General features: G+C 43.7%; 1 protein-coding gene across 3 annotated transcripts in view; it reads right to left on the bottom strand.

Annotated features, from left to right (window-relative positions):
• The window catches only part of SEPTIN5 (septin 5), an 83,090-nt gene that overhangs the window by 38,038 nt on the left and 19,042 nt on the right, over positions 1-26,010 (bottom strand). For 2 of the 3 annotated variants that reach the window (XM_075832411.1, XM_075832417.1), the window contains exon 3: positions 15,127-15,201. The exons of the other annotated variant lie outside the window; for it this stretch is intronic. In XM_075832411.1, coding sequence (XP_075688526.1) covers positions 15,127-15,201 — 75 coding nt within the window. The remainder of the gene's footprint in view (positions 1-15,126; positions 15,202-26,010) is intronic. 3 annotated transcript variants of the gene reach the window in all.

Here is a 26,010-nt window from a genome sequence, read left to right as displayed (position 1 = left end):
TAGAGCATGTGTGACTGCCCTCCCCAGCCTCTGCTCTGGAATTTCCTGTAACTTCCTATTGGAAAGAAGATTAGCAGCAGGGAAGGCGGATAATGGGAGAGACAGAAGAGGAAAAGGCCATTAACCCCACAGAATCTGGACTCAGAACTCAAGGAGTTAACTCTATCACTAGCAAGCAGGCTAACTTTACCATAGGATAACACATATGCTAGCTCTCCCGGATGTTAGATCTATGAGGGCCTTTTAGAAAAAGCTTCCAGTATAAATTTGATCTATCTATCTATGCACGCACGCACACACCACACCACACCACACCACACCACACCACACCACACCACACCACACCACACCACACCACACACACACACACACACACACACAGAAATAGCCTATGACATTTAGGCCTCATTTAAACGAGCGTAATATACGCGCGTGCGACGCGCGTGCTTTTCACGCATGTCGTACGCACCTATATTACTCTATGGGGCAGTGCAGACGATGCATGAATTTTGCGCAGCGCGAGTGCGTTGCGTAAAACTCACGACATGTTCTATAATCGTGCGTTTTTCGCGCATCACGCACCCATTGAAGTCAATGGGTGCGTGAAAACCACGCATGCCGCACGGAAGCACTTCCGTGCGAACTGCGTGATTCGCGCAAGAGCTGTCAAACTGAATGTAAACAGAAAAGCACCACGTGCTTTTCTGTTTACAAACATCCGAACGGAGTGTCTTAGACATGAGCGAACCGAACTTTACCGGGTTCGGCCGAACTCGTTTTGACCGAACCCGGCAGGAGACAGTCACTGTGCAGGGTGCTGAAAGAGTTAAACTGGTTCAGCACCCTGGACAGTGACTTCCGATTCCAATATACGTGAACGTGTAAAAAAAAAAAAAAAGTTCTGACTTACCGATAACTCCCGGCTTCTTCCTCCAGTCTGACCTCCCGGGATGACAATTCAGTCCAAGTGACAGCTGCAGCCAATCACAAGCCAAGCACAGGCTGCAGCGGTCACATGGACTGCCGCGTCATCCAGGGAGGTGGGGCCAGATGTCAAGAGAGGCGCGTCACCAAGGACGCGTCACCAAGGCAACGGCCGGGAAGTTCTCGGTAAGTACGAACCTCTTTTTTTTTTTTAAACAGGTTACTCGATATGGTGATCGGAATGCACTGTCGAGGGTGCTGAAAGAGTTACTGCCGATCAGTTAACTCTTTCAGCACCATGGACAGTGACTGACGTCGACTAGCCTCATCTCTATGATGGCGGCTGCGCGAAAATCACGCAGCCACGCATCATACACGGATGACACACGGAGCTGTCAAGTGCCTTTTGCGCACGCAAAACGCTGCGTTTTTTGCACGCGAAAAACGCACACGCTCGTGTAAATGAGGCCTTAAACTCAAGTTAAATAATAGTCAGTACACAGCGGCGATTATTTAAAGTGATTCTGAGTAACACCATATAAAGTTCAGCTGTTCTATTAGGATTTTCCTGAGATTTTCTTTGTTGCATGTGACAGCAAAAGCCATGGTCCATAAAGAGCTTACAAAACATCAAAGTGATCTGATTGTTGAAAGGCATCAGTCAGGAGAAGGGTACCAAAGAATTTCCAAGGCATTAGATATACCATGGAACACAGTGAAGACGGTCATCTAGAAGTGGATTACATTTCGCACAACAGTGATATTATCAAGAACTGGACGTCCCTCAAAACTTGATAAAAAAGCAAGACAAAAATTGGTCCGGGAGGCTACCAAGCGGCCTACAGCAACATTAAAGGAGCTGTAGGACTTTCTGGTAGGTACTTGTTGTCTAGTGCATGTGACAACAATCTCCCATTTTCTTCATATGTCTGGGATCTGGGGTAGGGTAGCAAGACGGAAGCCTTTTCTAACAAAGAAAAACATCCAAGCCCAACTTGTGTTATGGTCTGATGAGACCAAGGTTGAACTTTTTGGCCATACTTCCAAAAGGTATGTTTGGCGCAAAGCCAACACTACACATCACCAAAAGAACACCATACCCACAATGAAGCATGGTGGAGGCAGCATTATGCTTTGGGCCTGTTTTTTTGCAGCTGGAACTGGGGCTTTAGTCAAGGTGAAGGGAATTATTAACAGTTCAAAATATCAGTCAATATTGGAACAAAAACTTGTCATTTTAACAGGGGTGTGTAGACTTTTTGTATCCACTGTATATATACTATTTTTGTTATACATATATGTATGTATGTATATATATATATATATATATATATATATATATATATATATATATATATATATATATATTCTAACAAAAATGTCTTTACGAGCACAAATTTAAGCCCCTGGAAAATTCTGAGGAACTTTTTGGGCGCACTTTTACTGCAAAGAAACATGCAGCAAAAACAACATATTTGGACATAGAGTTATTCACTGTTAAGTCAGACATAGACTTATAGAGTGTTTTTTTTTTTTTTTTTTTTTGCATATGCTCCTTAATTTGGCTTTTAGAAAAAACATTAAAAAAACTGACTGAATCTGCACGGTGTAAAATAGGCCTTAAGCCTTATTCAGTCGGCCACATTCTAGCCTCTGTATTACGGCTGTAAGCCCAACCCAAACGCGGATGCAAACTGACAGCACCATAGGGACTTACTTCCACTTCACATCCATTTGAATTATGTTTTGAGGTGAGGCTTAAAGAGGCTCTGTCACAAGATTATCAAATCCCTATCTCCTATTGAATGTGATCGGCGCTGCAATGTAGATAACAGCAAAGTTTGTTTGTTTTTAAAAACGATCATTTTTGCCCAAGTTATGAGCAATTTTATATTTATGCAAATGAGCTTTTCAATGGACAACTGGGCGTGTATTGTGTTTTTACCAACTGGGCGTGTATTGTGTTTTTACCAACTGTGAATAGAAGTTTATGACGCTGACAAATCAGCATCATACACTTCTCATCGTTCCCACCCAGCTTCTTTCACTGCAGACACACAGCGTGACGTCACCCACAGGTCCTTCAACCTTGTCGTCGGACAAAGAAGATACATCGGCTCCAGGCGTCCAAAAGGTTAATATGCTCGTCTCTAGGGAGTTTGCTATGCTTACCTGCACATGGTGATGATGCTGCAGATTCAACTATACCTTCTGTCGCCTGGAGCTGATGTGACGTGTCGTATACCCGGAAGAAATATTGGGATGTATATGTTTGTATGTTTTATTGGAACTGTACATATGATTGCTTTATTGCTGATTAATGTATGCTCCTCCTATTTATACTTGACACTTTGTTCAGTTTGTGATGGCTTGAGAAAGGTCTCTCTCTCTCTCTTTCTCTTCCCCCCCCCCCAGCGGATGTCCTGACTCCATCCAGCGGAGGGATGTTGCGCGTGGCGTGCGACGTGAGGACCTTCACTGTGCTCTGGAACGAGGAGGGTAAGTATACTGTCAGTTACTATAGTAAAAGGGCCCGTGCAGCTTATTACATAGGCCCTAGTTACTATAGTAACTTTTTATAGATGTGGTGCGGGGACCCCCTGGCTTCAGTACCCGGTCGCAATTGCTACCGATGCGACCCCTGTAGTTACGCCACTGGGCTATGTCCTGTGATTCATCTGTACAACTCCACTGCAAATATCCAATGGTTGCAAACTCCGGGGCTCACATAAAAGTGGCTTTTTATGGTAATGAAGTAGTGGAACTTTTTAGTCTCTTAAAGGGAAGGTGTCATGACATTTTTTTTATCATATTGCTTTTAATATGATATTAACATACATTTTATTTATTTGTGTTCTCATGTTCTACTTTTTACTGTGTTCTTACTTTTACTTCTCTATGGGGCTGACATTTTTTTTTCCATCTCTGTATGTGTCGATTAACAACACATACAGAGATGGAATACGGCACATACAACCCCGTAGAGAATGCGAACGGGAGCCGTTCCATTCTCTGAAGCGTACGCCGTCTGTGTGGGAAAGGCGCATGCGCCGCTCCCACACTGACCAAAACGAAGCTCGTTCGCAGAGCAAAATCCGGCGCAATTTTCATGTGGACCGGAAGCCGCTGCCAGACAGTCAGATGACGACTTCCGGCCGCGGCTTCGGGCCATATGTTCAGGCGCAAGGAATAGGAGCGTAGGCCAGCGGAGGCAGCGGCAGGAGCAGGTAATTTATGTTCGTGTATGTGATGTGTGTATTATGTTCGTGTGATACTGTCTGCTGAGGCCTGTGTCTAATCCTCCTACACTGTGCAGAAAATGGCGGCACACAGTGTAGAAGGTTTGAAAATTCAAACCCTTCCTTCTCCTGGCACTACCCAGAATAAGGGAGTAGGGATTGTGTGAGGACACTAGAAAGAGTGTGTCCACCCCAAATTTGCAGCATAAATCAATGAGATTGCTTTACCACATTGACCATGCTGCAATTTTGGGAACTGCTCCCTCTAGTGCCCAGCACATGGAAATGTTATAAATTAGAATCTAATTTATAATATTTCCTGACTTGTGAAAAAATGTAAAAAATGAAAACAATGTGTAATCACTTAAATAATAATTGTTTAACTGGAAAAAAAAAATTTAAATCGACACATTCCATTTAATGAATAAATGCGGAGATGGAGACATTTTACAAACAGTATCTTAGGTCAGCATGAGACGTTCCAGCAGGGCCGCCATCAGGAATTTCTGGGCCCCATACAGCTAAGAAGCCTGGGCCCCCTCTTCATTACCGGGGGTGGGCAACAGAAAGTGCGGAGCTCACGTTTGTACGCTATACGCATTAAGGCCTCATGCACACGAACGTATTTTTGTCCTCCCGTATATACTGCCATAAATACGGGTCCTTGGTCACACGTATTCGACCCGTATTGCACCAGTATTTACGGACCCGTGCCCGTAAATACGGGTCCGGTGTCACCCGTATTCCACCCGTATTTACGGGCACGTTTTCGCTGCAAAATTAAACTGCAGTAATCGGCAGCCCTTCTCTCTATCAGTGCAGGATAGAGAGAAGGAACAGCCCTTTCCGCAGAAAAAGTTAAAGAAATTCATACTTACCCGGCCGTTGTCTTGGTGACGCGTCCCTCTCTTGACATCCAGTCCAACCTCCCTGGATGACGCGGCAGTCCATGTGACCGCTGCAGCCTGTGATTGGCCTGTGATTGGCCTGTGATTGGCTGCAGCGGTCACATGGGCTGAAATGTCATCCCAGGAGGCCGGACTGGAGGAATAAGCAGGGAGTTCTCAGGAAGTATGAACGTCTTTTTCTTTTACAGGTTGATCTATATTGTGATCGGAAGTCACTGTCCAGGGTGCTGAAAGAGTTACTGCCGATCGTTTAACTATTTCAGCACCGTGGACAGTGACTATTTACTGACGTCGCCTAGCAACGCTCCCGTAATTACGGGTGCACACGCGTAGTCACCCGTAATTACGGGAGCCCCATAGACTTCTATGGGCCTGCCCGTGCCGTAATTACGGCCTGAAATAGGACATGTTCTATATTTTTCAACGGCACGGGCACCTTCCCGTAAGCATACGGGGAGGTACCCGTGGCCAATAGAAGTCCATGGGCCCGTAAAAACGTGCCGTAGTTACGGCCCATAATTATGGGCATTTTTACGTTGGTGTGATTGGGCCTAACTGATTTTGGTGCTGATGTCAATTACAGTAAACGAAACCATGGAGCAGGCAGTGACGATTTTGATCTATTTAGCCAAAACGTATCCCACTGTATGGCATAAAGATGGATACATCGCCCGGGGAATGGCCCTGGGGAAACTCCTGAAGTCACTGTCCATAAATGACAGTGACGTCAGAAGCTTTCCCAGGGCTGGAGCCTTCTACTAGCGCTCTGCCCGGGGACTCTGTCGCTGTTCCTGATGTCCATATACGTAAGTGACGTCAGAAGCTTTGCAAAACCTGTGTCCACGGCCAGAGCGTAGGCAACGCTCTGGCCAGGGATTCCGGCCCTGGAAATTCCCCTGACGTCACTTTACATATATGGACAGTAACATCAGGAGCTTTCCCAGGGACAAAGTCCATGTGCAGAGCACTTGTGATGCTCTGTCTGGGGACTCCAGCATTGGGAAGCTCGTGACATCACTGTCCATATAGTAATGTAAGGAGCGGTATAAGTTTTTTTGTGGTATCTCTCAGGATAGAATAGCAAAGTCTACTACACTATTCCATCCTTCAAAAATAAGGTATACCGACATATACCAGCCCGACGGAGGCTAAAAGGACGTAATGGAGATTTCCTGACTACACGATAAACTTAGGGCAACAACATGATGTGAAGGGCGCCCTAAGGGAGCGGGAGCACTTGCGAGGATGTAAGGAGGACTAATGCTCCGTTCTTACTTTGCCATTAAAGTTCAATGTGTTTTTCCACAGCAAATATCTAAGGCTTTCCTTTGGATTTCTGCCGCAGATGTGCCACAAGCGTGTAGCAAATCCGCACGAGAATTAGTCCCATTGTCATTCAAAGTTGCTTATCCTCGGCTTTCCCATGCAAAATAAGTAGCATGCTACTTATTGCTGTGGTGGATTTCTTTTCAGGGTAAGGCCACACGGAGCGGCCCTGACACCGTCGCAACACGGCTAACATCAGCGCCGGCACCATGTTCGGTGCGGCTGTCAAACAGCCTGTTAGAGGCCGCACATTAATGCGGATAAACCGTCCCTTTATCTGCAAAATCATGCGGCCATGAATTAATACACCCTTTATGGCCGCACGATTTTGCAGGTTACAACAAGTTACCCTCTATTCATTCTCTATGGCAGCGCCGGAAAAAGCCGAACTCTGCACTCGGCTATCTCCAGAGCTCCCATAGAGAATGAATGGAGCGGAAGTGCGCATGAGCGTGTAACCAGAATACCCCTTAAAAAGGTATTTGACAGCCGCACCTACATAGTGTTAGCGCGGTTGTTGGCCGCGTTGCGACCGTGTCAGAGCCGCTCCGTGTGGCCTTACCCTTATGGTGCGGACAAAAATACAAATTTAAAATTTTTCCTAGCCCGTGAACTAGATTGCAGATACCTCATATGCATGGGATGCAGAATCATGGGCATGTCATCGAATTCTGTATCAAATCCAACATGTGTGAACGGGGCCTTAGGGCAGATTTACACGAACGTGCTATACGTCCGTGCAACCCGCGTGGTTTTCACGCGGGTCGCACGGACCTATGCAAGTCTATGGGGCAGTGCAGACTGTCCGTGAGTTTTGCGCAGCTTGAGTCCGCTGCGTAAAACTCACGACATGTTCTATATTTCGGCGTTTTTCGCGCATCACACACCCATTGAAGTCAATGGGTGCGTGAAAAGCACTTCCGTGGGACGCGCGTTATTCGCGCAACAGCAGTAAAAGAATGAATGTAAACAGAAAAGCACCACGTGCTTTTCTGTTTACAAACATCCAAACGGAGTGTCATAATGATGGCGGCTGTGCGAAAACCACGCAGCCGCGCATCCATATGAACATGACACACGGAGCTGTCAAGTGCCTTTTGCGCACGCAAAACGCTGCGGTTTTTGCGTGCGCAAAACGCACATGCTCGTGTAAATCCACCCTTAGGGTGAGTTAAAAAAACCTCTGTTAGGCCAAATGCACACGATACTTATTACGTGCAAATTTGTCACGGGTATTTTCGTGCGTCAAATCCGCAGTGTAATACAGTACCAGCAAAGTAAATGAGATCAAGAAATCTGATCTATAGTACATGTCGCAGATTTTTTTTCTGCACAAAATTTGACCTGCGGTGCGTATTTGAAAATATGCTACATGTCAATTTATCTTACGTTTCCGCTTGCAAATTGTTTCTGACTAGTTTAAAAAAAAAATTCAGCATAAAACCTGCACCTATTTCCACATCAAAATGTAAAAACCGCACCTATAAACGTATAAAAAATTCAGGCCGGGTTCCCAAGTAGCGTAAACGCTGCGGGATTTCCGCAGCGTAAAAATTAATAAATTGTCCTGCGGTGCGGAATTTAATTCCATGGCAATTTATGCTGCGTTTTCATTGATTTTCTGCTGCGGGTTTTCCCCATTGAATTCAATGGGTATGCAAAACCCGCAACCGAAAGCCAACTTGCCACTTTTGCAGCGAATTCGCAGCGTAATGCCGGAAAAAAACAACAAAAAACATATTTACCCAGAATGGCCTCCTGGGAAGACTATGTATCCCGTGTGACCACTGCAGCCAATCACAGGCTGAAGCGTCACATGGCCTAAAACGTCATCAAGGGAGGCCGGAGCGGACGTCAGAGGAGGGAGGGGGTAAGTATGTGCGCTTAAGTACGCAGCGGAACTTCCAAAATGTTTCGGATGGAAAGTCCTACGGGTTCCAGGTTGGATATGCTGCGTGGTTTTTACGCAGCGTATCTGTCCCATAGGAACCTGGCCATAGGCTTTATTCAGACGAACGGGAAAAACGTCCGTGCAACGCGCGTGATTTGCATGCGCGTTGCACGGACCTATATGTGTCTATGGGGCCGTGCTGACATGTCCGTGATTTTTACTCAGCGTGAGTCCGCTGAAAAAAGTCACGACATGTCCGTTCTTTCGGCGTTTTGCGCGCATCACGCACCCATTGAAGTCAATGGGTGCGTGAAAACCACGCATGCCGTACGGAAGCACTTCCGTGCAAACTGCGTGATTCGCGCAAGAGCTGTCAAAAGGATGAATGTAAACAGAAAAGCATCACGTGCTTTTCTGTTTACAAACATCCAAACGGAGTGTCTTTGAGATGAGCGAACCCGGACAACCGAACCGAACTTCACCGGGTTCGGCCGAACTAGTTTTGGCCGAACCCGGCAAAAAAATTTCCGGTACGCGACGTCAGGAGATAGTCACTGTCCAGGGTGCTGAAAGAGTTAAACCGTTTCAGCACCCTGGACAGTGACTTCCGATCCCAATAAACTTGAACGTGTACAAAAAAAAGAAGTTCTGACTTACCGATAACTCCCGGCTTCTTCCTCCAGTCTGACCTCCCGGGATGACAATTCAGTCCAAGTGACAGCTCCAGCCAATCACAGGCCAAGCACAGGCTGCAGCGGTCACATGGTCTGCCGCGTCATCCAGGGAGGTGGGGCCAGATGTCAAGAGAGGCGCGTCACCAAGGACGCGTCACCAAGGCAACGGCCAAGAGGGAAGTTCTCGGTAAGTACGAACTTTTTTTTTTTTTTTAACAGGTTGCTCGATATTGTGATCGGCATTCACTGTCGAGGGTGATGAAAGAGTTAACTGCCGATCAGTTAACTCTTTCAGCACCCTGGACAGTGACTGACGTCGACTAGCCTCATCTCTATGATGGCGGCTGCGCGAAAATGACGCAGCCGCGCATCAAACACGGATGACACACGGAGCTGTCAAGTGGTTTTTGCGCGCGCAAAACGCCGCGTTTTTGCGTCCGCAAAAACGCCACGCTCGTGTGAATCCAGCCTTAGGTGCAGATTTTACCTGCGGATATTCATGTGGCTTTGATGCAGATTTTGTGCACCAAATTCCTCAATGTGTGCGTGTAGACTTACAGAATTTGCTAGGGATTTACAGCAAATTAACCCTTTACATTGTAAAGAATGAAATACGTTACAATTCTGCAACATAATAGGCATGCAGCCGATTTAAATATCGGCAGCACGGTCTAAATTCCATGCAGATTTTTTTTTTCTGCTGCATGTGCATGGGGTTTTGAAAACCCCATTCACATGAGTTAGGGTTTATTTAGATGACCGTGTTAGTCGTCTGTGTGAAGGACGTTTTTTTTTTACGTATTTCTAAGGGGCTATTCACGCGGCTGTTGTTTTAATGGACCGTGTTTAGGGCCTGTAAAAAAATGGGACATGTCCTATTTTTGTCTGTTTTCACGGATCCCTCAATAGACTCAAGTCTATAAGGCATCTGTGAAAACGGGTCCCGCACGGGTGCAAATCGGCCGTTATTCACAGCGGATCTCGCAAATGTTCGTCTGAATATAGCCTTATATTGTCATTTGTAGTGAATTTTTAGTGTGCAATTCACACCAAAAATATGAGACAAGTAATTTGCCTTATTCAGACATCCATGTTCGGTCTGTGATATACGGGCCGTGTATTGGCCATATTTCCCGGACCGACCACAGTTCATGGAGCAGGACTTCTAGCATCACAGTTAACTATGATGCTAGGAGTCCCTACCTCCCCGTGAGAATACTGTCTCCGGTCCTGTACTAAAAACATGATTACAGTACAGGACGGTATGCCCGCAGGGAGGTAGGGACTCCTAGAATCATAGATAACTGATATGCTAGGAGTCTGGCTCCATGAACTGTGGTCGGTCAGTATATATCACGGACCGAACACGGATGTCTGAATAAGGCCTTAATCTAGTTACACATTGCGGTCAAATCCCATGTTTTTGTCACAATTTTTGCAAAATCGCGGGAAAAACGTGATTTGACTGCACTATGACTATAGCCTAGCAGCACCATTTTTTCATGTTTTGTATAATTTTTTTAATGCAATTTTCATAATCGCGGCTCAAATCACGTGGTTTTGCCGTGATTTTTATATAATCGCGGCAAAACCGCGCCATTTTTGCAGCGATTACGAAAATCGCGCCAAAAAAACTCTAGGGTAACAGAAATAATTTTTTTAACATTCTATACTTTATATAATCTTCAAGTGGGGTCAAGAGGAATGGAAAGTAGGATGGAAAAGGGGGGGGGGGGGACACTCTCCAGCCTGCAGGTCCAGTCGGCTGTGTAGAGAAGGACGTGTCTGGGGGCGGCTCTCTCCACACGGAGCTTCTGCTTCTCATGCTGCATCTTCCCCTTCTGTAAGTCCTCTCAGGGTCCCAGCATTAGTTATTTCGGAGTAAGGAACGGGCCCTATTGAATTGCAGGGTCCGTTCCTTTCTCCAAGAGATTAATGCTGGGGCCCTCATTCAAATGTGTAAAGCAGCTGAGAAGCGGGCGGGCCCCTATTTTTCATTATTGTGGCCGGGCCCCTGATGGCAGTACCAGTAGTACTGCCCTAATGGCGGGCCTGCGTTCTAGAGAATGGGTTTATTTGACCTTCCATGTCCCTACCGGTACAATTTTTCTTTAATTCATATTTATTATTTTCAAGATTACATATATAAGCAAATAATAAGGGAATACATACCTTTTGTCTTGGTCATGCAAGCTGCATGACCAAGAATCGATGTTTAATTTCCCCAGAACCGCAGTGCAAGTGCCACTGTGATGGGAACTTGATATGCAAGCCAATCTCCTGATTGGCCGCTAGAGCTGTCACTCAGAGCAGAGAATGGCATGTGCGACCATGGCGCTGGGAGAATTAAAGGTTTGTTTCTCGGTCAAGCAACTTGAATGACCAAGACAAAAATTATCGTTACAGTGTTCTCCCCCTCCCATATATTGTGCTGTCAGGTGAATTAAAATACGAGGTTATAACACTGAAAGTGAGGTATACCTTGCTTATATGCATTTATATAATATATACAGTATATGTTAACTACTGAATATCCCTAATATACTTTTTATTGTACAAATTGCTAAGTTTTAGAGTGGAAGTGATTCAGGCAATAGGGAAGTAGAGAACTAACCCCCGTAAGTACGCCATGAATATATATTACAAATTGGCAGCTCTTCCTGATGCCATAGACAGAATATGGGCACCATTTACAGCAGCTGTACTAATGTAGAGATGAGAGGAACTGTAATAATAGCGGTCGTCTATTTGTCTCTTCTCTCCATTCATAGAAGAGACAAATAGTACTCTGTGACCAGCAGGACAACCAATAGATCATCCTGTGATCATTTTGTTTAATAGTATAACATGTACCCACATCTAATTACTCCACTTGATGTACCTCATGTGAACTAGCCATCCCTAAATATTTGCCTATGCTTTTATTTTATTCAATGCAATATTTATACTATAGAGGGCAGCACTGTTACATGAAAGGGATAGTGTTTTTTTTTTATAGCTTAATGAGGTTGTGCATACTGGACAACTAATGACCTATCCACCTGATAGGTCATCAGTATATGATCTGTGGTGGTCCGACACCGGATCCCGCACCGATCAGCTGCTCCGGTGGCCCGCGGGAACCGGATTTTATTGCACAGTACAGTATGCAACATATGGAGCCGGAAGCAGTTGGCTCCGTACTCCACTGGGAAAAATAGGCCCTAAGCCTCATGCGCATAGCTGTATTGTGGCCCCCTGTTGTGCGGAACCATAATAGGACACCGATAGAGCTGCATGAAGCCTTACTGTACCTCTGTATTCATTCGTTTAAATATTTAGGCATACAGAGGGTTTTATTCTGTCAGATTCCTAAGAGAGTCTGTATTGAAGTACAAAGTCAGCATAGTGTTTGCAAATAGTCTTACAGTGTAACCGTCCTTTCTATTTTTTTTTCAATACATCAATAGTGGTAAGAAACTTTGTAATAAATCTTATTACAGAAAAATGCCTTTTTTTTCCTCTTATCAGACTCCCCCACCCCCTGCCTCTTGCATTGATCATTCACTCTTAATTCACTGGTAAAACTTATATTCAGTGAGGCAGAGATGAAGGCAGATTATCATCTCACTGAGGGATCAGATTATAGCTGTTGCCCATAGATGTCTATGGAGAGGAGAGGGGGAGGAGGGAGCAGCTGCAGAGACAGACAGACTCTGCTGCTGCTTCTAGTAAGTATTTTACTGTCTCACAGCTACACTGCTCATTGCTGCTGTATAATGTCCGGGAGGGAGAGACAGACACACAGAGAGAGACACAGAGAGAGCGATCATGGGGCAGGATCACCTCTTCTCTGTGTGTGCTGTGTATGGGAGACATTATAGAAGCTAGTCTACTCCCCTCTAAAGCTGAGCTCAGGGAAAACTGACAATTAGAAATAGAGCCTGCAGAGGGGAAAAGTGTTGATAATTGCAGGATACAAGCCATATAATGGTCAGGTATCGTATTATTCCTCATGTACACACATATGACAGCTTATTCTGAAAAGTCACCTGAAACGACAGTTACATTTTAAAGCCTTTTTCTGAAAATGCTATTTTATCCTCAGGGAAGATTATGACATTGAATCACATGATCTACTACCATTATACACTCTAATTCAACATACTCACAACCAGTGTTCCCTATAAGGTGCGCAGCTGCGTGGCCACGAACCTTCCACAGTCCGCCCACTCACTAAACTTTAAAGCCCGCGCACTGTCACGGGCGGCGGTTGGATTCAGTGGTGTCGCTAGCACCGGAGGGGGCTCCGGTGCTAGCGACAGCCACATTCACTTGTATGTGCGTCCTCAGGACGCACATACAATTGAATACTATTGGCTGCAGATTACGTTAGGCCTGCAGCCTATAAGGAGCTGGGAGTCGTGCAGGCCGGCGTGATGACGTCACATCATCACGCCGGTCTGCGCATACGTCCCGCCGGAGAGGCAGTGTAGCGCCTTGTCTGTCGCGGGAACGGGGCAAGGTAAGTACAATCTTATATTTTTTTTAAGGAACTGTGTGGCAGTATATACAGGGGGAGGGGGGCTGTGTAGCGCTATATACAAGGGAAAGTGGGTGGCTGTGTAGCGCTATATACATGTGGAGAGGGGGGCTGTGTTGCACTATATATAGGGGAAAATTTCTGTGTAACACTATATACAAGGGGAGGGGGGCTGTGTAGGACTATATACACAAGGGGAAGAGGGGGGCTGTGTAGCGCTATATACAAGGGGAGAGGGGGCTGTGTAGCACTATATACAGGGGGAATTGCTGTGTGGCACTATCTACAGGGGGGTCTGTGTGGCACTATCTACAGGGGGGTCTGTGTGGCACTATCTACAGGGGGGTCTGTGTGGCACTATCTACAGGGGGGTCTGTGTGGCACTATCTACAGGGGGGTCTGTGTGGCACTATCTACAGGGGGGTCTGTGTGGCACTATCTACAGGGGGGTCTGTGTGGCACTATCTACAGGGGGGTCTGTGTGGCACTATCTACAGGGGGGTCTGTGTGGCACGACCAACAGGGGTGTCTGTGTGGCACTATCTACAGGGGTGTCTGTGTGGCACTATCTACAGGGGTGTCTGTGTGGCACTATCTACAGGGGGGTCTGTGTGGCACTATCTACAGGGGTCTGTGTGGCCCTATCTATAGGGGGGGGGTCTGCGTGTGGTGCTATCTACAGGGGGTGACGCTATCTACAGGGGGATGTGTGTGATGCTATCTACAGGGGCTGTGTCGCACTATCTACAGGGGGTCTGTGGCACTATCTACAGGATGTGTGTGTGCGTCGCTATCTACAGTGGGTCTATGTGGCGCTATCTATAGGGACAGTGGTGTAATGAGGGATTCTTTCATTGATGCCTATAATTGGTGTTTATAACTGTCTATTTTACTGCTGTACTTGTAATATTATAGTATTTAAAAAAGGTGAATTAAAACTAATTTAAAACAAGTTTTCTTATTCTCTATATAGTCGCTATATTAGCGTTTACTGGGGGTATTACTTTTGGTCATCAGATCGCCCACCATTGATGGAGACTCGCCCTGCTCCCTAACTGCCCCGCTCAGGAGCTGCCAAGACTTAGAGGGAACATTGCTCACAACTATATCTAGTAATATCCACATTTTCCCAGCTGCTCATTCATTTCTTTTTTACCTATTTTACTTTCTACAAGCAAACACATTGTGACTGTTTGATACTAGTATAGATGACCTTACTAGAAGACAGAATAAAGATCATTGTACAGTAACCAAAAATAAACCGCAACCTGGAATAAAAGTGTATTAGGTAACAGCAGCAATAAAGATAAAACAGTAGTGGGAGGTTTGCTTCACCATTGGGGGGTAAGTGAGAGAGCTCACAGTCTAATACAAAAGGTAAACTACTGGGTTTCAATTTAGGAAGTGGGAAGACATTAAGGTGTTGCTTAGTGAAGACTATGGAAGATAGTTGTGCATGCTAAAGGAAGAGGAAGGGTTATAGAGTTCTAAGCTAAAGCCATTCACAGTGCAGCACTACAACCAAGGGTAAAAACAGGAAAACTGTGCAGGGAGGGAACAGGTGCTCAGTACAAGGTGGAGGTCCTGCCGAGTCAAAATATTGACCCAGACTCAAGGAGCAGGTGGAGATGGGTCTTCTTACCGTGGCCAGGGTCTGAGGGCGGCCCTCATGGGAGCCCAATGTCAAACCACTTCCGAAGCCATCAAACCCTGCTGTCTGCAAGAGATTAAACAACATGACTTTCATATACTATATAAGAAGAACCAAGCAAGGGTGAAAGGGGAAGTATGACACCCAAATCCACTTATACTTTACATGTATAGCTGCAAAGAATGAGTCCATGATTTGTCCAACTGGCAGTCTATCTATGAGCAATAAATAAGTTTGGATATCAGTAAGGGTAAAATATTTAGGCCCTGTTCACACACAGTTTTTTGCAGGCAGAAAAAATCTGCCTCAGAATTCCTTCAGGAAGTTTAAGGAAGATTTTGAACTGCATGCTCTTTTTTTCTGTGTTTTTCGCACACGGCCATTGAAGCTAAGGCAAGGACCGTGGGCAAAAAACGCTGGGAAACAAGCGCCATAGGTTTTTTTCTGCCTCGTATTGATTTCATTGGGAGATCAGAGGAGGAAACTGCATCAAGTAAGGACATGCCACTTTTTTTTCCTGTGGGCGGCCAAATGCTGCCTGGGAAAATAAACGCCTCTGTCTCCCATTTAAATGGGGGGAGATGTCAGATGCTTTTTGGAGCCGATTCCGACACAGTTTCTGCGACAAAATCAACACCATAAAACTCTGTGTGAACAGGGCCTTACCATGCTCATCTAAATTTGGAGTCACAAACGAGGTCAACTAGTAACTTAAGGCCCTTTCACACGGGCCAATGACCAGGCGAACGAGGGCTCCTATGAACAATCGTCCTCGATCATTGCCCTGTGTAAACTGGGCAATGATTAGCCGACAAACGAGCAAAAACTCCCTTTAAACAGGGAGATGTGCTGCCGACATGATGGAAATATATGGGGACGTACGATGGTAGTAACAATTGCTTGTCCCCATACATAACCGATCATTGCTTCTTGTGAAAGGAACAAACGAGCGCCTATCAACGAGATGTGAAGGACCCTGAAACCAACTTTACTTTCTCATGTGTATTAATATGAAGGTACTGTATAGTCAAACGTTGTTAATGTGCACCACATATCGATATTGTGGGGTAGATAAGACCTTACTTTTAAAAAAATCTTTAACTTATTTTCTGTAATTCCATAGCGACGTATTCCTCAGAGCTGTACTCAGAATATACTTACTCACATCAGTCCCTGTCCTGACTCGGGCTCACAATCTAATTTCCCTATGTCTCACACTACGGCCAATTTCATAAAAAGTCAATCAAACTATAATAATGTTGGGAGGAACCCAGGAGAAGGCCGGACATGACATATGTGTGCAGCTGCACAGAGGCCAGTTAGTAAGGGGGCCCATTGGACCCTTTAAAGCAGCCAGAAGGTCCTTACTGTCTATTAGGTCGTATATAAGGTATTTCTCTTTACAATTTCATGTCTCACAATTACTGGAGGGTTGTTAAAGAGACATAGAGGGTGCTCTATGATGAGCGATTGGAGAGCAAGGGGCCCATATACTGTTCTTGCACTGGGGCCCTCTGCTGTCTGTGTCCACCTCTGACAAGGAGAAATCCCTGCAAGTATAAATAAAGGTGACATGGTTAAATTTGAACGACAAACTCTAGTACTGCAGAACAGCAGTGATATAAATGGATATCTATGCTGTACTAAAGCTATTGTAATGGCATAAAGTATCCATCAAAATGTACCCACCCTATGACTCCCACTAATATAGTAGTCTGACTTGCCAGTGATTATAAAGAACAGTGCTCTAATGATAAGACATTGTTACTTGGGAATAAACAAAGGACACCCTACCCTCAAGCAAATGGACACACCTTAAGAGAAGGTTGGTGGCATCTCCTGAAACTTGTGGTGTAGGAGTAGCTCTGGCAAGAAACCACAAGTCAATTATGGCTTCTAGGCAGTAATGTACAGGTTACAGGGCGAAAGAGTATCGTCCACATACAATGAATTTATAGAGGCAGGATAGCAGCATGCCAGTAACAGGAGTGAAAGGCTTGCATTAAATATACATTCCAAAATGTTATCACTCACTAACATCATCAGCATCATTGTTACATAAGATAAGAAGACTGGCTATATATAATGTAAATAGAACAAATGCCAGACACATTGTAACACTGGAGCATTATGGGGCTGGGACTGTGGGTGACAGGCACTGCATATGACAAGAGCAGCTGCGGTAACAGGCCCAGAAACAAGACACAAAGCTGCCTCATAGTACCGCCAGGTGCTCGGAGTGTCCTGACTTCTAATGTATGGATGTCTCCACTGAAAAAAAAGAAGCCATTCATGCAGCCAGCTCTTGTGTGACATACTGGTTGGGTGTAAAAAAAAAAAATCTGGGGGACCTCAATGGCAATCATTATCATTTTCATCAGCAGATACAGGAGATAGAACAAGTTCATCACTGGCAGTTTTATAGCACAAAATGAACATGTACCTAAGGCCGCATGCACACGACCGTAAAAAAAACCTCTGTAATTGCGGACCGCAATACGGTCCACAATTACGGACCTGCCTAGTTCTATTGGCCGCGGACACCTTTCCGTATCGCTACGGAAGGGTGTCCGTGCCGAAGAACTGTGCCGTGAATTTTGGAGCATGTCCTACTTTTGTTTTTTTTACGGGCCGTGCTCCCATGCGGCAGTCGTGCTCACAATCGCGGGCCGTGATTACGGGTACGGCCGTGTGCATGAGGCCTAAGGGTCATGTATATGAAATGGTTGTGTTGTACATGTTCACGATCTTTACAGTAAAATATGAACAATGGTTGAGGTAGAACCTGAACCCTTTTAACACTTTTAAACAGAAGAGCCGTCCCTTTTCATTTTAAGCTCGGGCTTACAAAGCAAACATACCAAATGGAATCAACTCGTGATAGTGACCTGGGCTCATACAGGGAAAACATGGGTTACCAAGCTGTAGTTATCACAGCAGTTGATACTAGGAAGAATTTTAGTTAAAAAAAAAAAGGAGTAAGGTAATAATGCATGTTTTTCAAGTGTTTCTTATATGTCCAGAAGAGCAACATAATACATTAAATCTTATTGGGGACATTAACGTTATGAAAAGGTTCACTTTTGCAACCAGATTTTTTTTTATTGCTCCAATGCATCTAGAATAAAAAATTACTTTCCAAATAGTCCTAATAAAATCTTCTTTTATTTTTAGTCTACAGCTCCTATTTAGACCTACGTGACTTAATGGTAACAAACTCTTAATAAACTCTCCATAGTCTGATCCTTCAATCATACTTCCTTGCTTCTGTCCCATACTTCTTGCTAACTTACATTCGGTAGGTAAGTAAGAAGTAGGGGAGAGATGGAAGGCTATATGAATTTGGGATCAGACTACACAGAGTTTGTTTGTAGTCTGTTACTAAGGAGACACATAGGTCTGAATAAGAGATAAAAAACGATAGATTTTTAATTAAGACTATTTGCGCAATAAAAAAAAATGTCTGCTATGGTGAACCTACCCTTCAAGATATTATTTGTCCCGGACGACTGCCATGTTGCTTTTACTGATTTCTGACCCTTCTTCAGCATAATGGACCATATATGATGTGTGTGAGTGAGTACTACTGTCATACTGCAGTAGCTGGTATTATCCATGAAGCTTGTATTTGATGTATCACTGAGAATATGCATAGCTAGCCAATATTTTTTACTTTATAAATAATATTTAACTTGAAAGCAGGTATATTTGAAAGCATTTCCACTTGATGTCTTACGCTAGGGCTACAATCAGAGTTTTTGCAGTAAGGCTATTATATTTAGCATAATCCAAACCTTAATATTACTGTAAAGAAGAAAAAAGTAGCTACTATTTCATAAAATCGCTCAAAATTCCCAGCATGCAGCGATTAAAAAAATAAATCGCTAGTGCCTGCAGTGATTTATAAAGAAATTTTGAAGGTAAACCAGTGCACATAACTTAGATAGAGATTCCTCTGATAGAAATAACACAGCATTCCCCAAGTGGCGGCAGAAGGAATGCAGAACCTGCAGAGCTGAATGTTTACTTCGTCTTGGCACTATGACTTATGAGACGACTGTACAGCCACACCTCATTTCCAAAGGAACAATGACTTCCCAAATGAATAACGTTGTATACAAGTGGCGGGCTTCAAAGCATAATACCAGTAGTAATGTGGTGACACTAATTATTGGGTGTGAGATCATATTATAGGAAGAGATTCAGCTGAAAGAGAAACATGTGGTGGTCACTCTATCCATGAGACGTAGAGAGGAAGCCTGGGTATTGACTTCATTTACGGCAAATTACTAGGTCTGGGACAGTAAGCGTCTCGACAGAAAGAACATACAGAAGTCATGGACACGCATCTGAAGACACCTTTTACAACACACATCACTCAAATGTAGAATGGACAGCCGCCACATATGCAAGAGAAGCAGCTTGCCCTCTCCATAGAGATCCTATCGACTTGTTCCCTTAAGGGTATGTGCACACACACTAATTACGTCCGTAATTGACGGACGTATTTCGGCCGCAAGTCCCGGACCGAACACAGTGCAGGGAGCCGGGCTCCTAGCATCATACTTATGTACGATGCTAGGAGTCCCTGCCTCGCTGCAGGACAACTGTCCCGTACTGTAATCATGTTTTCAGTACGGGACAGTTGTCCTGCAGCGAGGCAGGGACTCCTAGCATCGTACATAACTATGATGCTAGGAGCCCGGTTCCCTGCACTGTGTTCGGTCCGGGACTTGCGGCCGAAATACGTCCGTCAATTACGGACGTAATTAGTGTGTGTGCACATACCCTAATAGTTACAGGGTAATATTCGGATTTTTACTACTTTTGTGACTTATTCATATACATTTGCATTAAACCCACATAGAATAATCAATCAATGGTAGTTTGGTATGCAGTATAATAATATATATATATATATATATATATATACATATACATATATGTATATATATACATATATGTATATACACATATATGTATATATATATCTACATATATAGATATATATATATACACACACACACATATGTATGTATACATATATATATATATATATATATATACACACACATATATACATATATACACACATATAGACATATATATATATATATATATATATGCTTCTTTGTTTGAAAACACAGTTCTTCCACCCAATAGGATTTCCAGCTCACACATACTTTTCTTTTAGCACAGTTTTTTCCAGCTGCCCGCCAAAATCAACACACTACTCCAGTCAAAATATACCTACTATCTAAAACCCAGTAATGCGCCAGCACTTACCAGACACATTTGTAACAGATCAATTCCTGCGACAAAGAAAGTTCAGTTTATCTCTATGGATACAGTTGTTGCTAATTCTTGCCTGTCAAGTTTCTACTTGAATTTATGAAGTTATTAGAGAAAGTTGTACTGGTATTAAAGGTCATGTAATTTCTGGGTGGAGTTACCCCTTATGCACAGCACTAGTGAAATGGTAGATCAATGCATTTATCAATGCGCAGTTAACGTTCCCTGTAGTGTAGCATGTTTATAATATCCCACGAGCACTTTTGAGAATGAATAATGTTAAGGAAATCTAAGTCTACTTAGCACATTCTTAAGGGGTGACATCTTAAAAAGCTGATTACTATATATCTATACACGTGAATAAACAATGCCAGGACAAGGGGCAGGAAATCCTACGTTCTCTTAATAAGAAAGCACATAAAGTACAAATTCCTGTAAAATTGAAGCAGAACATTTTCCTGTGTGGAGTAATATGGGACAAAGCTGCTGACCTGGTTATACGACATCCTAATTCTAGTTACTACTGAACCAGTGCCTATACAAATGTGGCAGCCGCAGTTCCCTTATAATAAAACATGCTTTTCATCCATGATCCTGCATTGCTCTCTACTTTTCTAGCAGGAACTTGCATTTAGCCACCACTTGAATGTAGCATGCCTCTGGCAGGGCTTAATAGGAGAGCCAAGATGGCAGAAATAGGGGTCTACATTAGGCCCCGGCTGCCATGACAACTCATCATCATCCCGCGATCGCGTTGCGGGAAGGCGATGGTATAACAGAGGCTGAAATGCCGCGGCCGGGCCATTAGAGTGGGTGTCAGCTGTAATATAGAGCCGACACTTGACTCCCCCTCCCAACTATGACGTACAGGTAAGTCAAATGTCTAAGGATCTCAGATGTACATAGACCTTGCCAGGAGTCTAGGACTCTCACTCCGAGACACTTTTTTGCCATAGTTCCTTGTAACATGATATTTACATGTATGGCCGACTTTAGACACATACTCCACAAGCTACTTTACCAAAGTGACACTTTATCGATGACATGATGACCCGAAATCATACTAAGGGTATGTGCACACGTAGTGACCAAAAACGTCTGAAAATCCAGAGCTGTTTTCAAGGGAAAACAGACCCTGCTTTTCAGACGTTTTTTGACCAACTCGCATTTTTCGCGGCGTTTTTCGCACCGTTTTCGCAGCGTTTTTTACGTCCGTTTTTGGAGCTGTTTTCATTGGAGTCTATGAGAAAACCGCTCCAAAAACGTCCAAAGAAGTGTCCTGCACTTCTTTTGACGAGGCTGTAATTTTACGCGTCGTCTTTTGACAGCTGTCAAACGACGACGCGTAAATAACAGGTCGTCTGCACAGTACGTCGGCAAACCCATTCAAATGAATGGGCAGATGTTTGCCGACGTATTGTAGCCCTATTTTCAGACGTAAAACGAGGCATAATACGCCTCGTTTACGTCTGAAAATAGGTCGTGTGAACCCAGCCTTACAACACCAGTAGCAGGCGTTAAGCTTAAATGAAACCATTTCAACCACAATGATTCTACCTGCATGACATTAGAGGCCCAGAGATTAAAAATATGAGACTGCAATTTCTAGAGATATTTCAGAAGAAATACTCGACATAGACCAGATATATTTACCCTTATATATATATTAAAAAAAATGCACAGACTGGAATCAAAACTCCTCTCCCAGTATATGCACTTTGCTTCAACTCACATATACTCTCCCTCCCATACTGGTTATGCCCCGATGCTGCATACATTGTTATCATACCAATGCAATGAAGAATTTATTTCATGGGTTTACTTACTTCCCGGAATGCAAAACATTTGTGTACAAGTGGAAGGTTCCTTATTATATTTACATGAACACTATATAAATGTGCGCGTATACTAATCATCTTCTACCTCACTTACGTTAAGCCACCATGATGCACAGTTACGTCATAGTGATCGCACGGGCACAGGAGCTGTGCCTGAGCTATCGAAGCTGGAACACAGTGTTGGTTGAGAGCTGGGCTACTGCAGCGATTGCTGGGATTTGAGATAACTCAGATCCAGACAGTTTAACCCCTTAAATTCCACGGTCAATAGAGTTATGTGTGTTTGTGCACCTGGGGTGACCTGCAGGAATTGGGGGACCCACAATGTGAGTCATAACTCTCCAAACTGGACAATCTTTGCAAGTCCTCAGAAAAGTAACATAATTACAGTAAGATAAGTCATATATTATGGCACAAAAAAACAAAACACACTTTAAGATAAGTATTAAGTGAAACAATGAATGATAAGCCACTGGTATTACTTTACATTCACACAGACACTAAATGCATGTAACATGTCGCTACTTGGGTCAGCCCTCTAGCAACTGTCAAAACAGTAATAATAAAGTTACACGATAGTGTGAACATCTGCACCGTAAACCTATGACAAAGCAAAAACGGATCATTCTTGCCAACTTTTGAAAACAATTTCCAGGAACATTATGCTGCTGGGCAGGTTGCTCTGGAATAGTATACTCCACTTATTATATCTGACATCACCTCTCCACAAACCTATATAAACTTTTTATGTTTGACGCTACGACTATGCTTCATCATTATACAATTATATAGTATGCACAAGCGGTGGCCAATCTTATCGATATTAGTTGTCTCAGGCAAGTTTTTAAAACAATTGTCCAGCTGTGGTGTGAAAAACTATATGTAAATCCCCCCTTTAGGTAACGCTTACGTGTCCTTTATTTCCTTACCTGCCTTTCAGTTCTGCACCAGTAGACCACAGGCTGGATCTATGACTGCAGGTCAGAATATTTGTCTAAAGTAAATATGAGGTAGTCTAATAACCACATTTAGGCTGGATTCACGCGAGCACTTTACGTCCATAATGGACGGAACGTATTTCGGCCGCAAGTCCCGGACCGAACACACTGCAGGGAGCCGGGCTCCTAGCATCATAGTTATGTACGATGCTAGGAGTCCCTGCCTCTCCGTGGAACTACTGTCCAGTACTGAAAACATGATTACAGTACAGGACAGTTGTCCTGCAGCGAGGCAGGGACTCCTAGCATCGTACATCACTATGATGCTAGGAGCCCGGCTCCCTGCACTGTGTTCAGTCCGGGACTTGCGGCCGGATAACGTTCCGTCCATTACGGACGTAATGTGCTCGTGTGAATCCAGCCTTAGTTTCATCAGTGGCTCAGGCTGCTGCTCTATCCCTCCCTTATGCTTTATACTGCAGCTCTGAGTGCACAGATTGCATAAGCACAAGGTCACTACAAAGTCAGTACAGTCACACAGAGAGCTTATTTTTAAGGCGGCATATTTACATTATTTTTCACATTTGTTGCAAGGTTATTATTTATTTTTATAATTTTGTCAATACCATGTAAATTTTACTGCAAACTGAAAATTGCAACAAAAAGATACAACAAAAATATGCAAAAAACGTCTTTTATATACTAGTCTTCCCAATCAATTAGAATATCATCAAAAAGTTAATTTATTTCAGTAATTCAATTCAAAAAGTGAAACTCATATATTATATAGATTCATTATACACAGAGTGATCTATTTCCAGCATTTTTGTCTTTTAATGTTGATAATTATGACTGACAGTTAATGAAAACCCAAAATTTTGTGTCTCAGAAAATTAGTATATTTTATAAGCCCAATTTCAAAAATGATTTTTAATTCTGAAATGTTGTCCTACTGAAGAGTATGTACAGTATATGCACTCAATACTTGGTCGGGGCTCCTTTTACATGAATTACTGCATCAATGCGGCGTGGCATGTAGGCGATCAGCCTGTGGCACTGCGGAGGTGTTATGGAAGCCCAGGTTGCTTTGATAGCGGCCTTCAGCTCGTCTGGATTGTTGGGTCTGGTGTCACATCTTCCTCTTCACAATACCCCATAGATTCTTGACATATACTGCAGTATAGAAATACTGCATACCAAACTACCATTAATTGATTATACGTTATATAACACAGTGGACCAACACTGTTGCTCGGTGGTCCAAAGTCCTGTTTTCAGGGGAAAGTAAATTTTGCATTTCATTGAGAAATCTCGGTCCCAGAGTCTGGAGGAAGAGTGGAGAGGCATCAATCCATGTTGCTTGCGGTCCAGTGTGACGTTTCCACAGTCAGTGATGGTTTGGGGGCCATGTCATCTGCTGGTGTTGGTCCACTGTGTTATATCAAGTCCAGAGTGAACGCAGCCGTCTACCAGGAAATTTTTGAGCACTTCATGCTTCCCTCTGCTGACAAGCTTTATGGAGATGCTGATTTCATTTTCCAGCAGGACTTGGCACCTGCCCACACTGCCAAAAGTACCAATACCTGGTTTAATAACCACAGTATCGCTGCGCTTGATTGGCCAGCAAACTCGCCTGACCTAAACCTCAGAGAATATATGGGGTATTGTCAAGAGGAAGATGAGACCCCAGACCCAGCAATGCAGACGAGCTGAAGGCCGCTATCAAAGCAACCTGGGCTTCCATAACACCTCAGCAGTGCCACAGGCTGATCGCCTCCATGCCACACCGCATTGATGCAGTAATTCATGCAAAAGTATTGAGGGCATATACTGTACATACTTTTCAGTAGGCCTACATTTTGGTATTAAAAATCATTTTTGAAATTGGGCTTATCTAATATTCTGACACAAAATTTGGGGTTTTCATTAACGGTTAGCCATAATCATCAACATTAAAAGAAAAAAATGCTGGAAATAGATCAGTTTGAGTGTAATGAATCTATATAATATATGAATATATAAATTTAACTTTTTGAATTGAATTACTGAAATAAATTATCTTTTTTATGATATTGTAATTAAATTGAGAAGGACTAGTATATTCATTACAAGTAACACATTTTTTTTTTATTAAATGCATCCATGTCGCTTTTAAAATCATCAATGTGCCACCACCATCTTCATCCAACAGCTGTAATTGGACCTTACAAAGACAATGGTGGCATGTAAAGTACTGTGCAAAAGTTTAAGGCAGTTGTGGAAAAATGCTGCAATTAAAAAATGCTTTTAAAGAGGCTCTGTCACCAGATTTTGCAACCCCTATCTGCTATTGCAGCAGATCGGCGCTGCAATGTAGATAAGAGTAAAGTTTTTTGTTTTTTTTTAAACAAGCATTTTTGGCCAAGTTAGGACCATTTTTATATTTATGCAAATGAGGCTTGCAAAAGTACAACTGGGCGTGTTTAAAGTAAAAGTACAAGTGGGCGTGTATTATGTGTGTTACATCTGGGCGTTTTTACTACTTTTACTAGCTGGGCGTTGTGAATGGGAGTGTATGATGCTGACGAATCAGCATCATCCACTTCTCTTCGTTAACACCCAGCTTCTGGCAGTGCACAGACACAGCGTGTTCTCGAGAGATCACGCTGTGACGTCACTTCCTGCCCCAGGTCCTGCATCGTGTCGGACGAGCGAGGACACATCGGCACCAGAGGCTACAGTTGATTCTGCAGCAGCATCAGCGTTTGCAGGTAAGTAGCTACATCGACTTACCTGCAAACGCCGATGCTGCTGCAGAATCAAATGTA

Source organism: Rhinoderma darwinii, chromosome 1 (assembly GCF_050947455.1).
Source record: "Rhinoderma darwinii isolate aRhiDar2 chromosome 1, aRhiDar2.hap1, whole genome shotgun sequence".
Lineage (NCBI taxonomy): Eukaryota > Metazoa > Chordata > Amphibia > Anura > Rhinodermatidae > Rhinoderma > Rhinoderma darwinii.
This window is presented reverse-complemented; position numbering and strand designations above follow the sequence as displayed.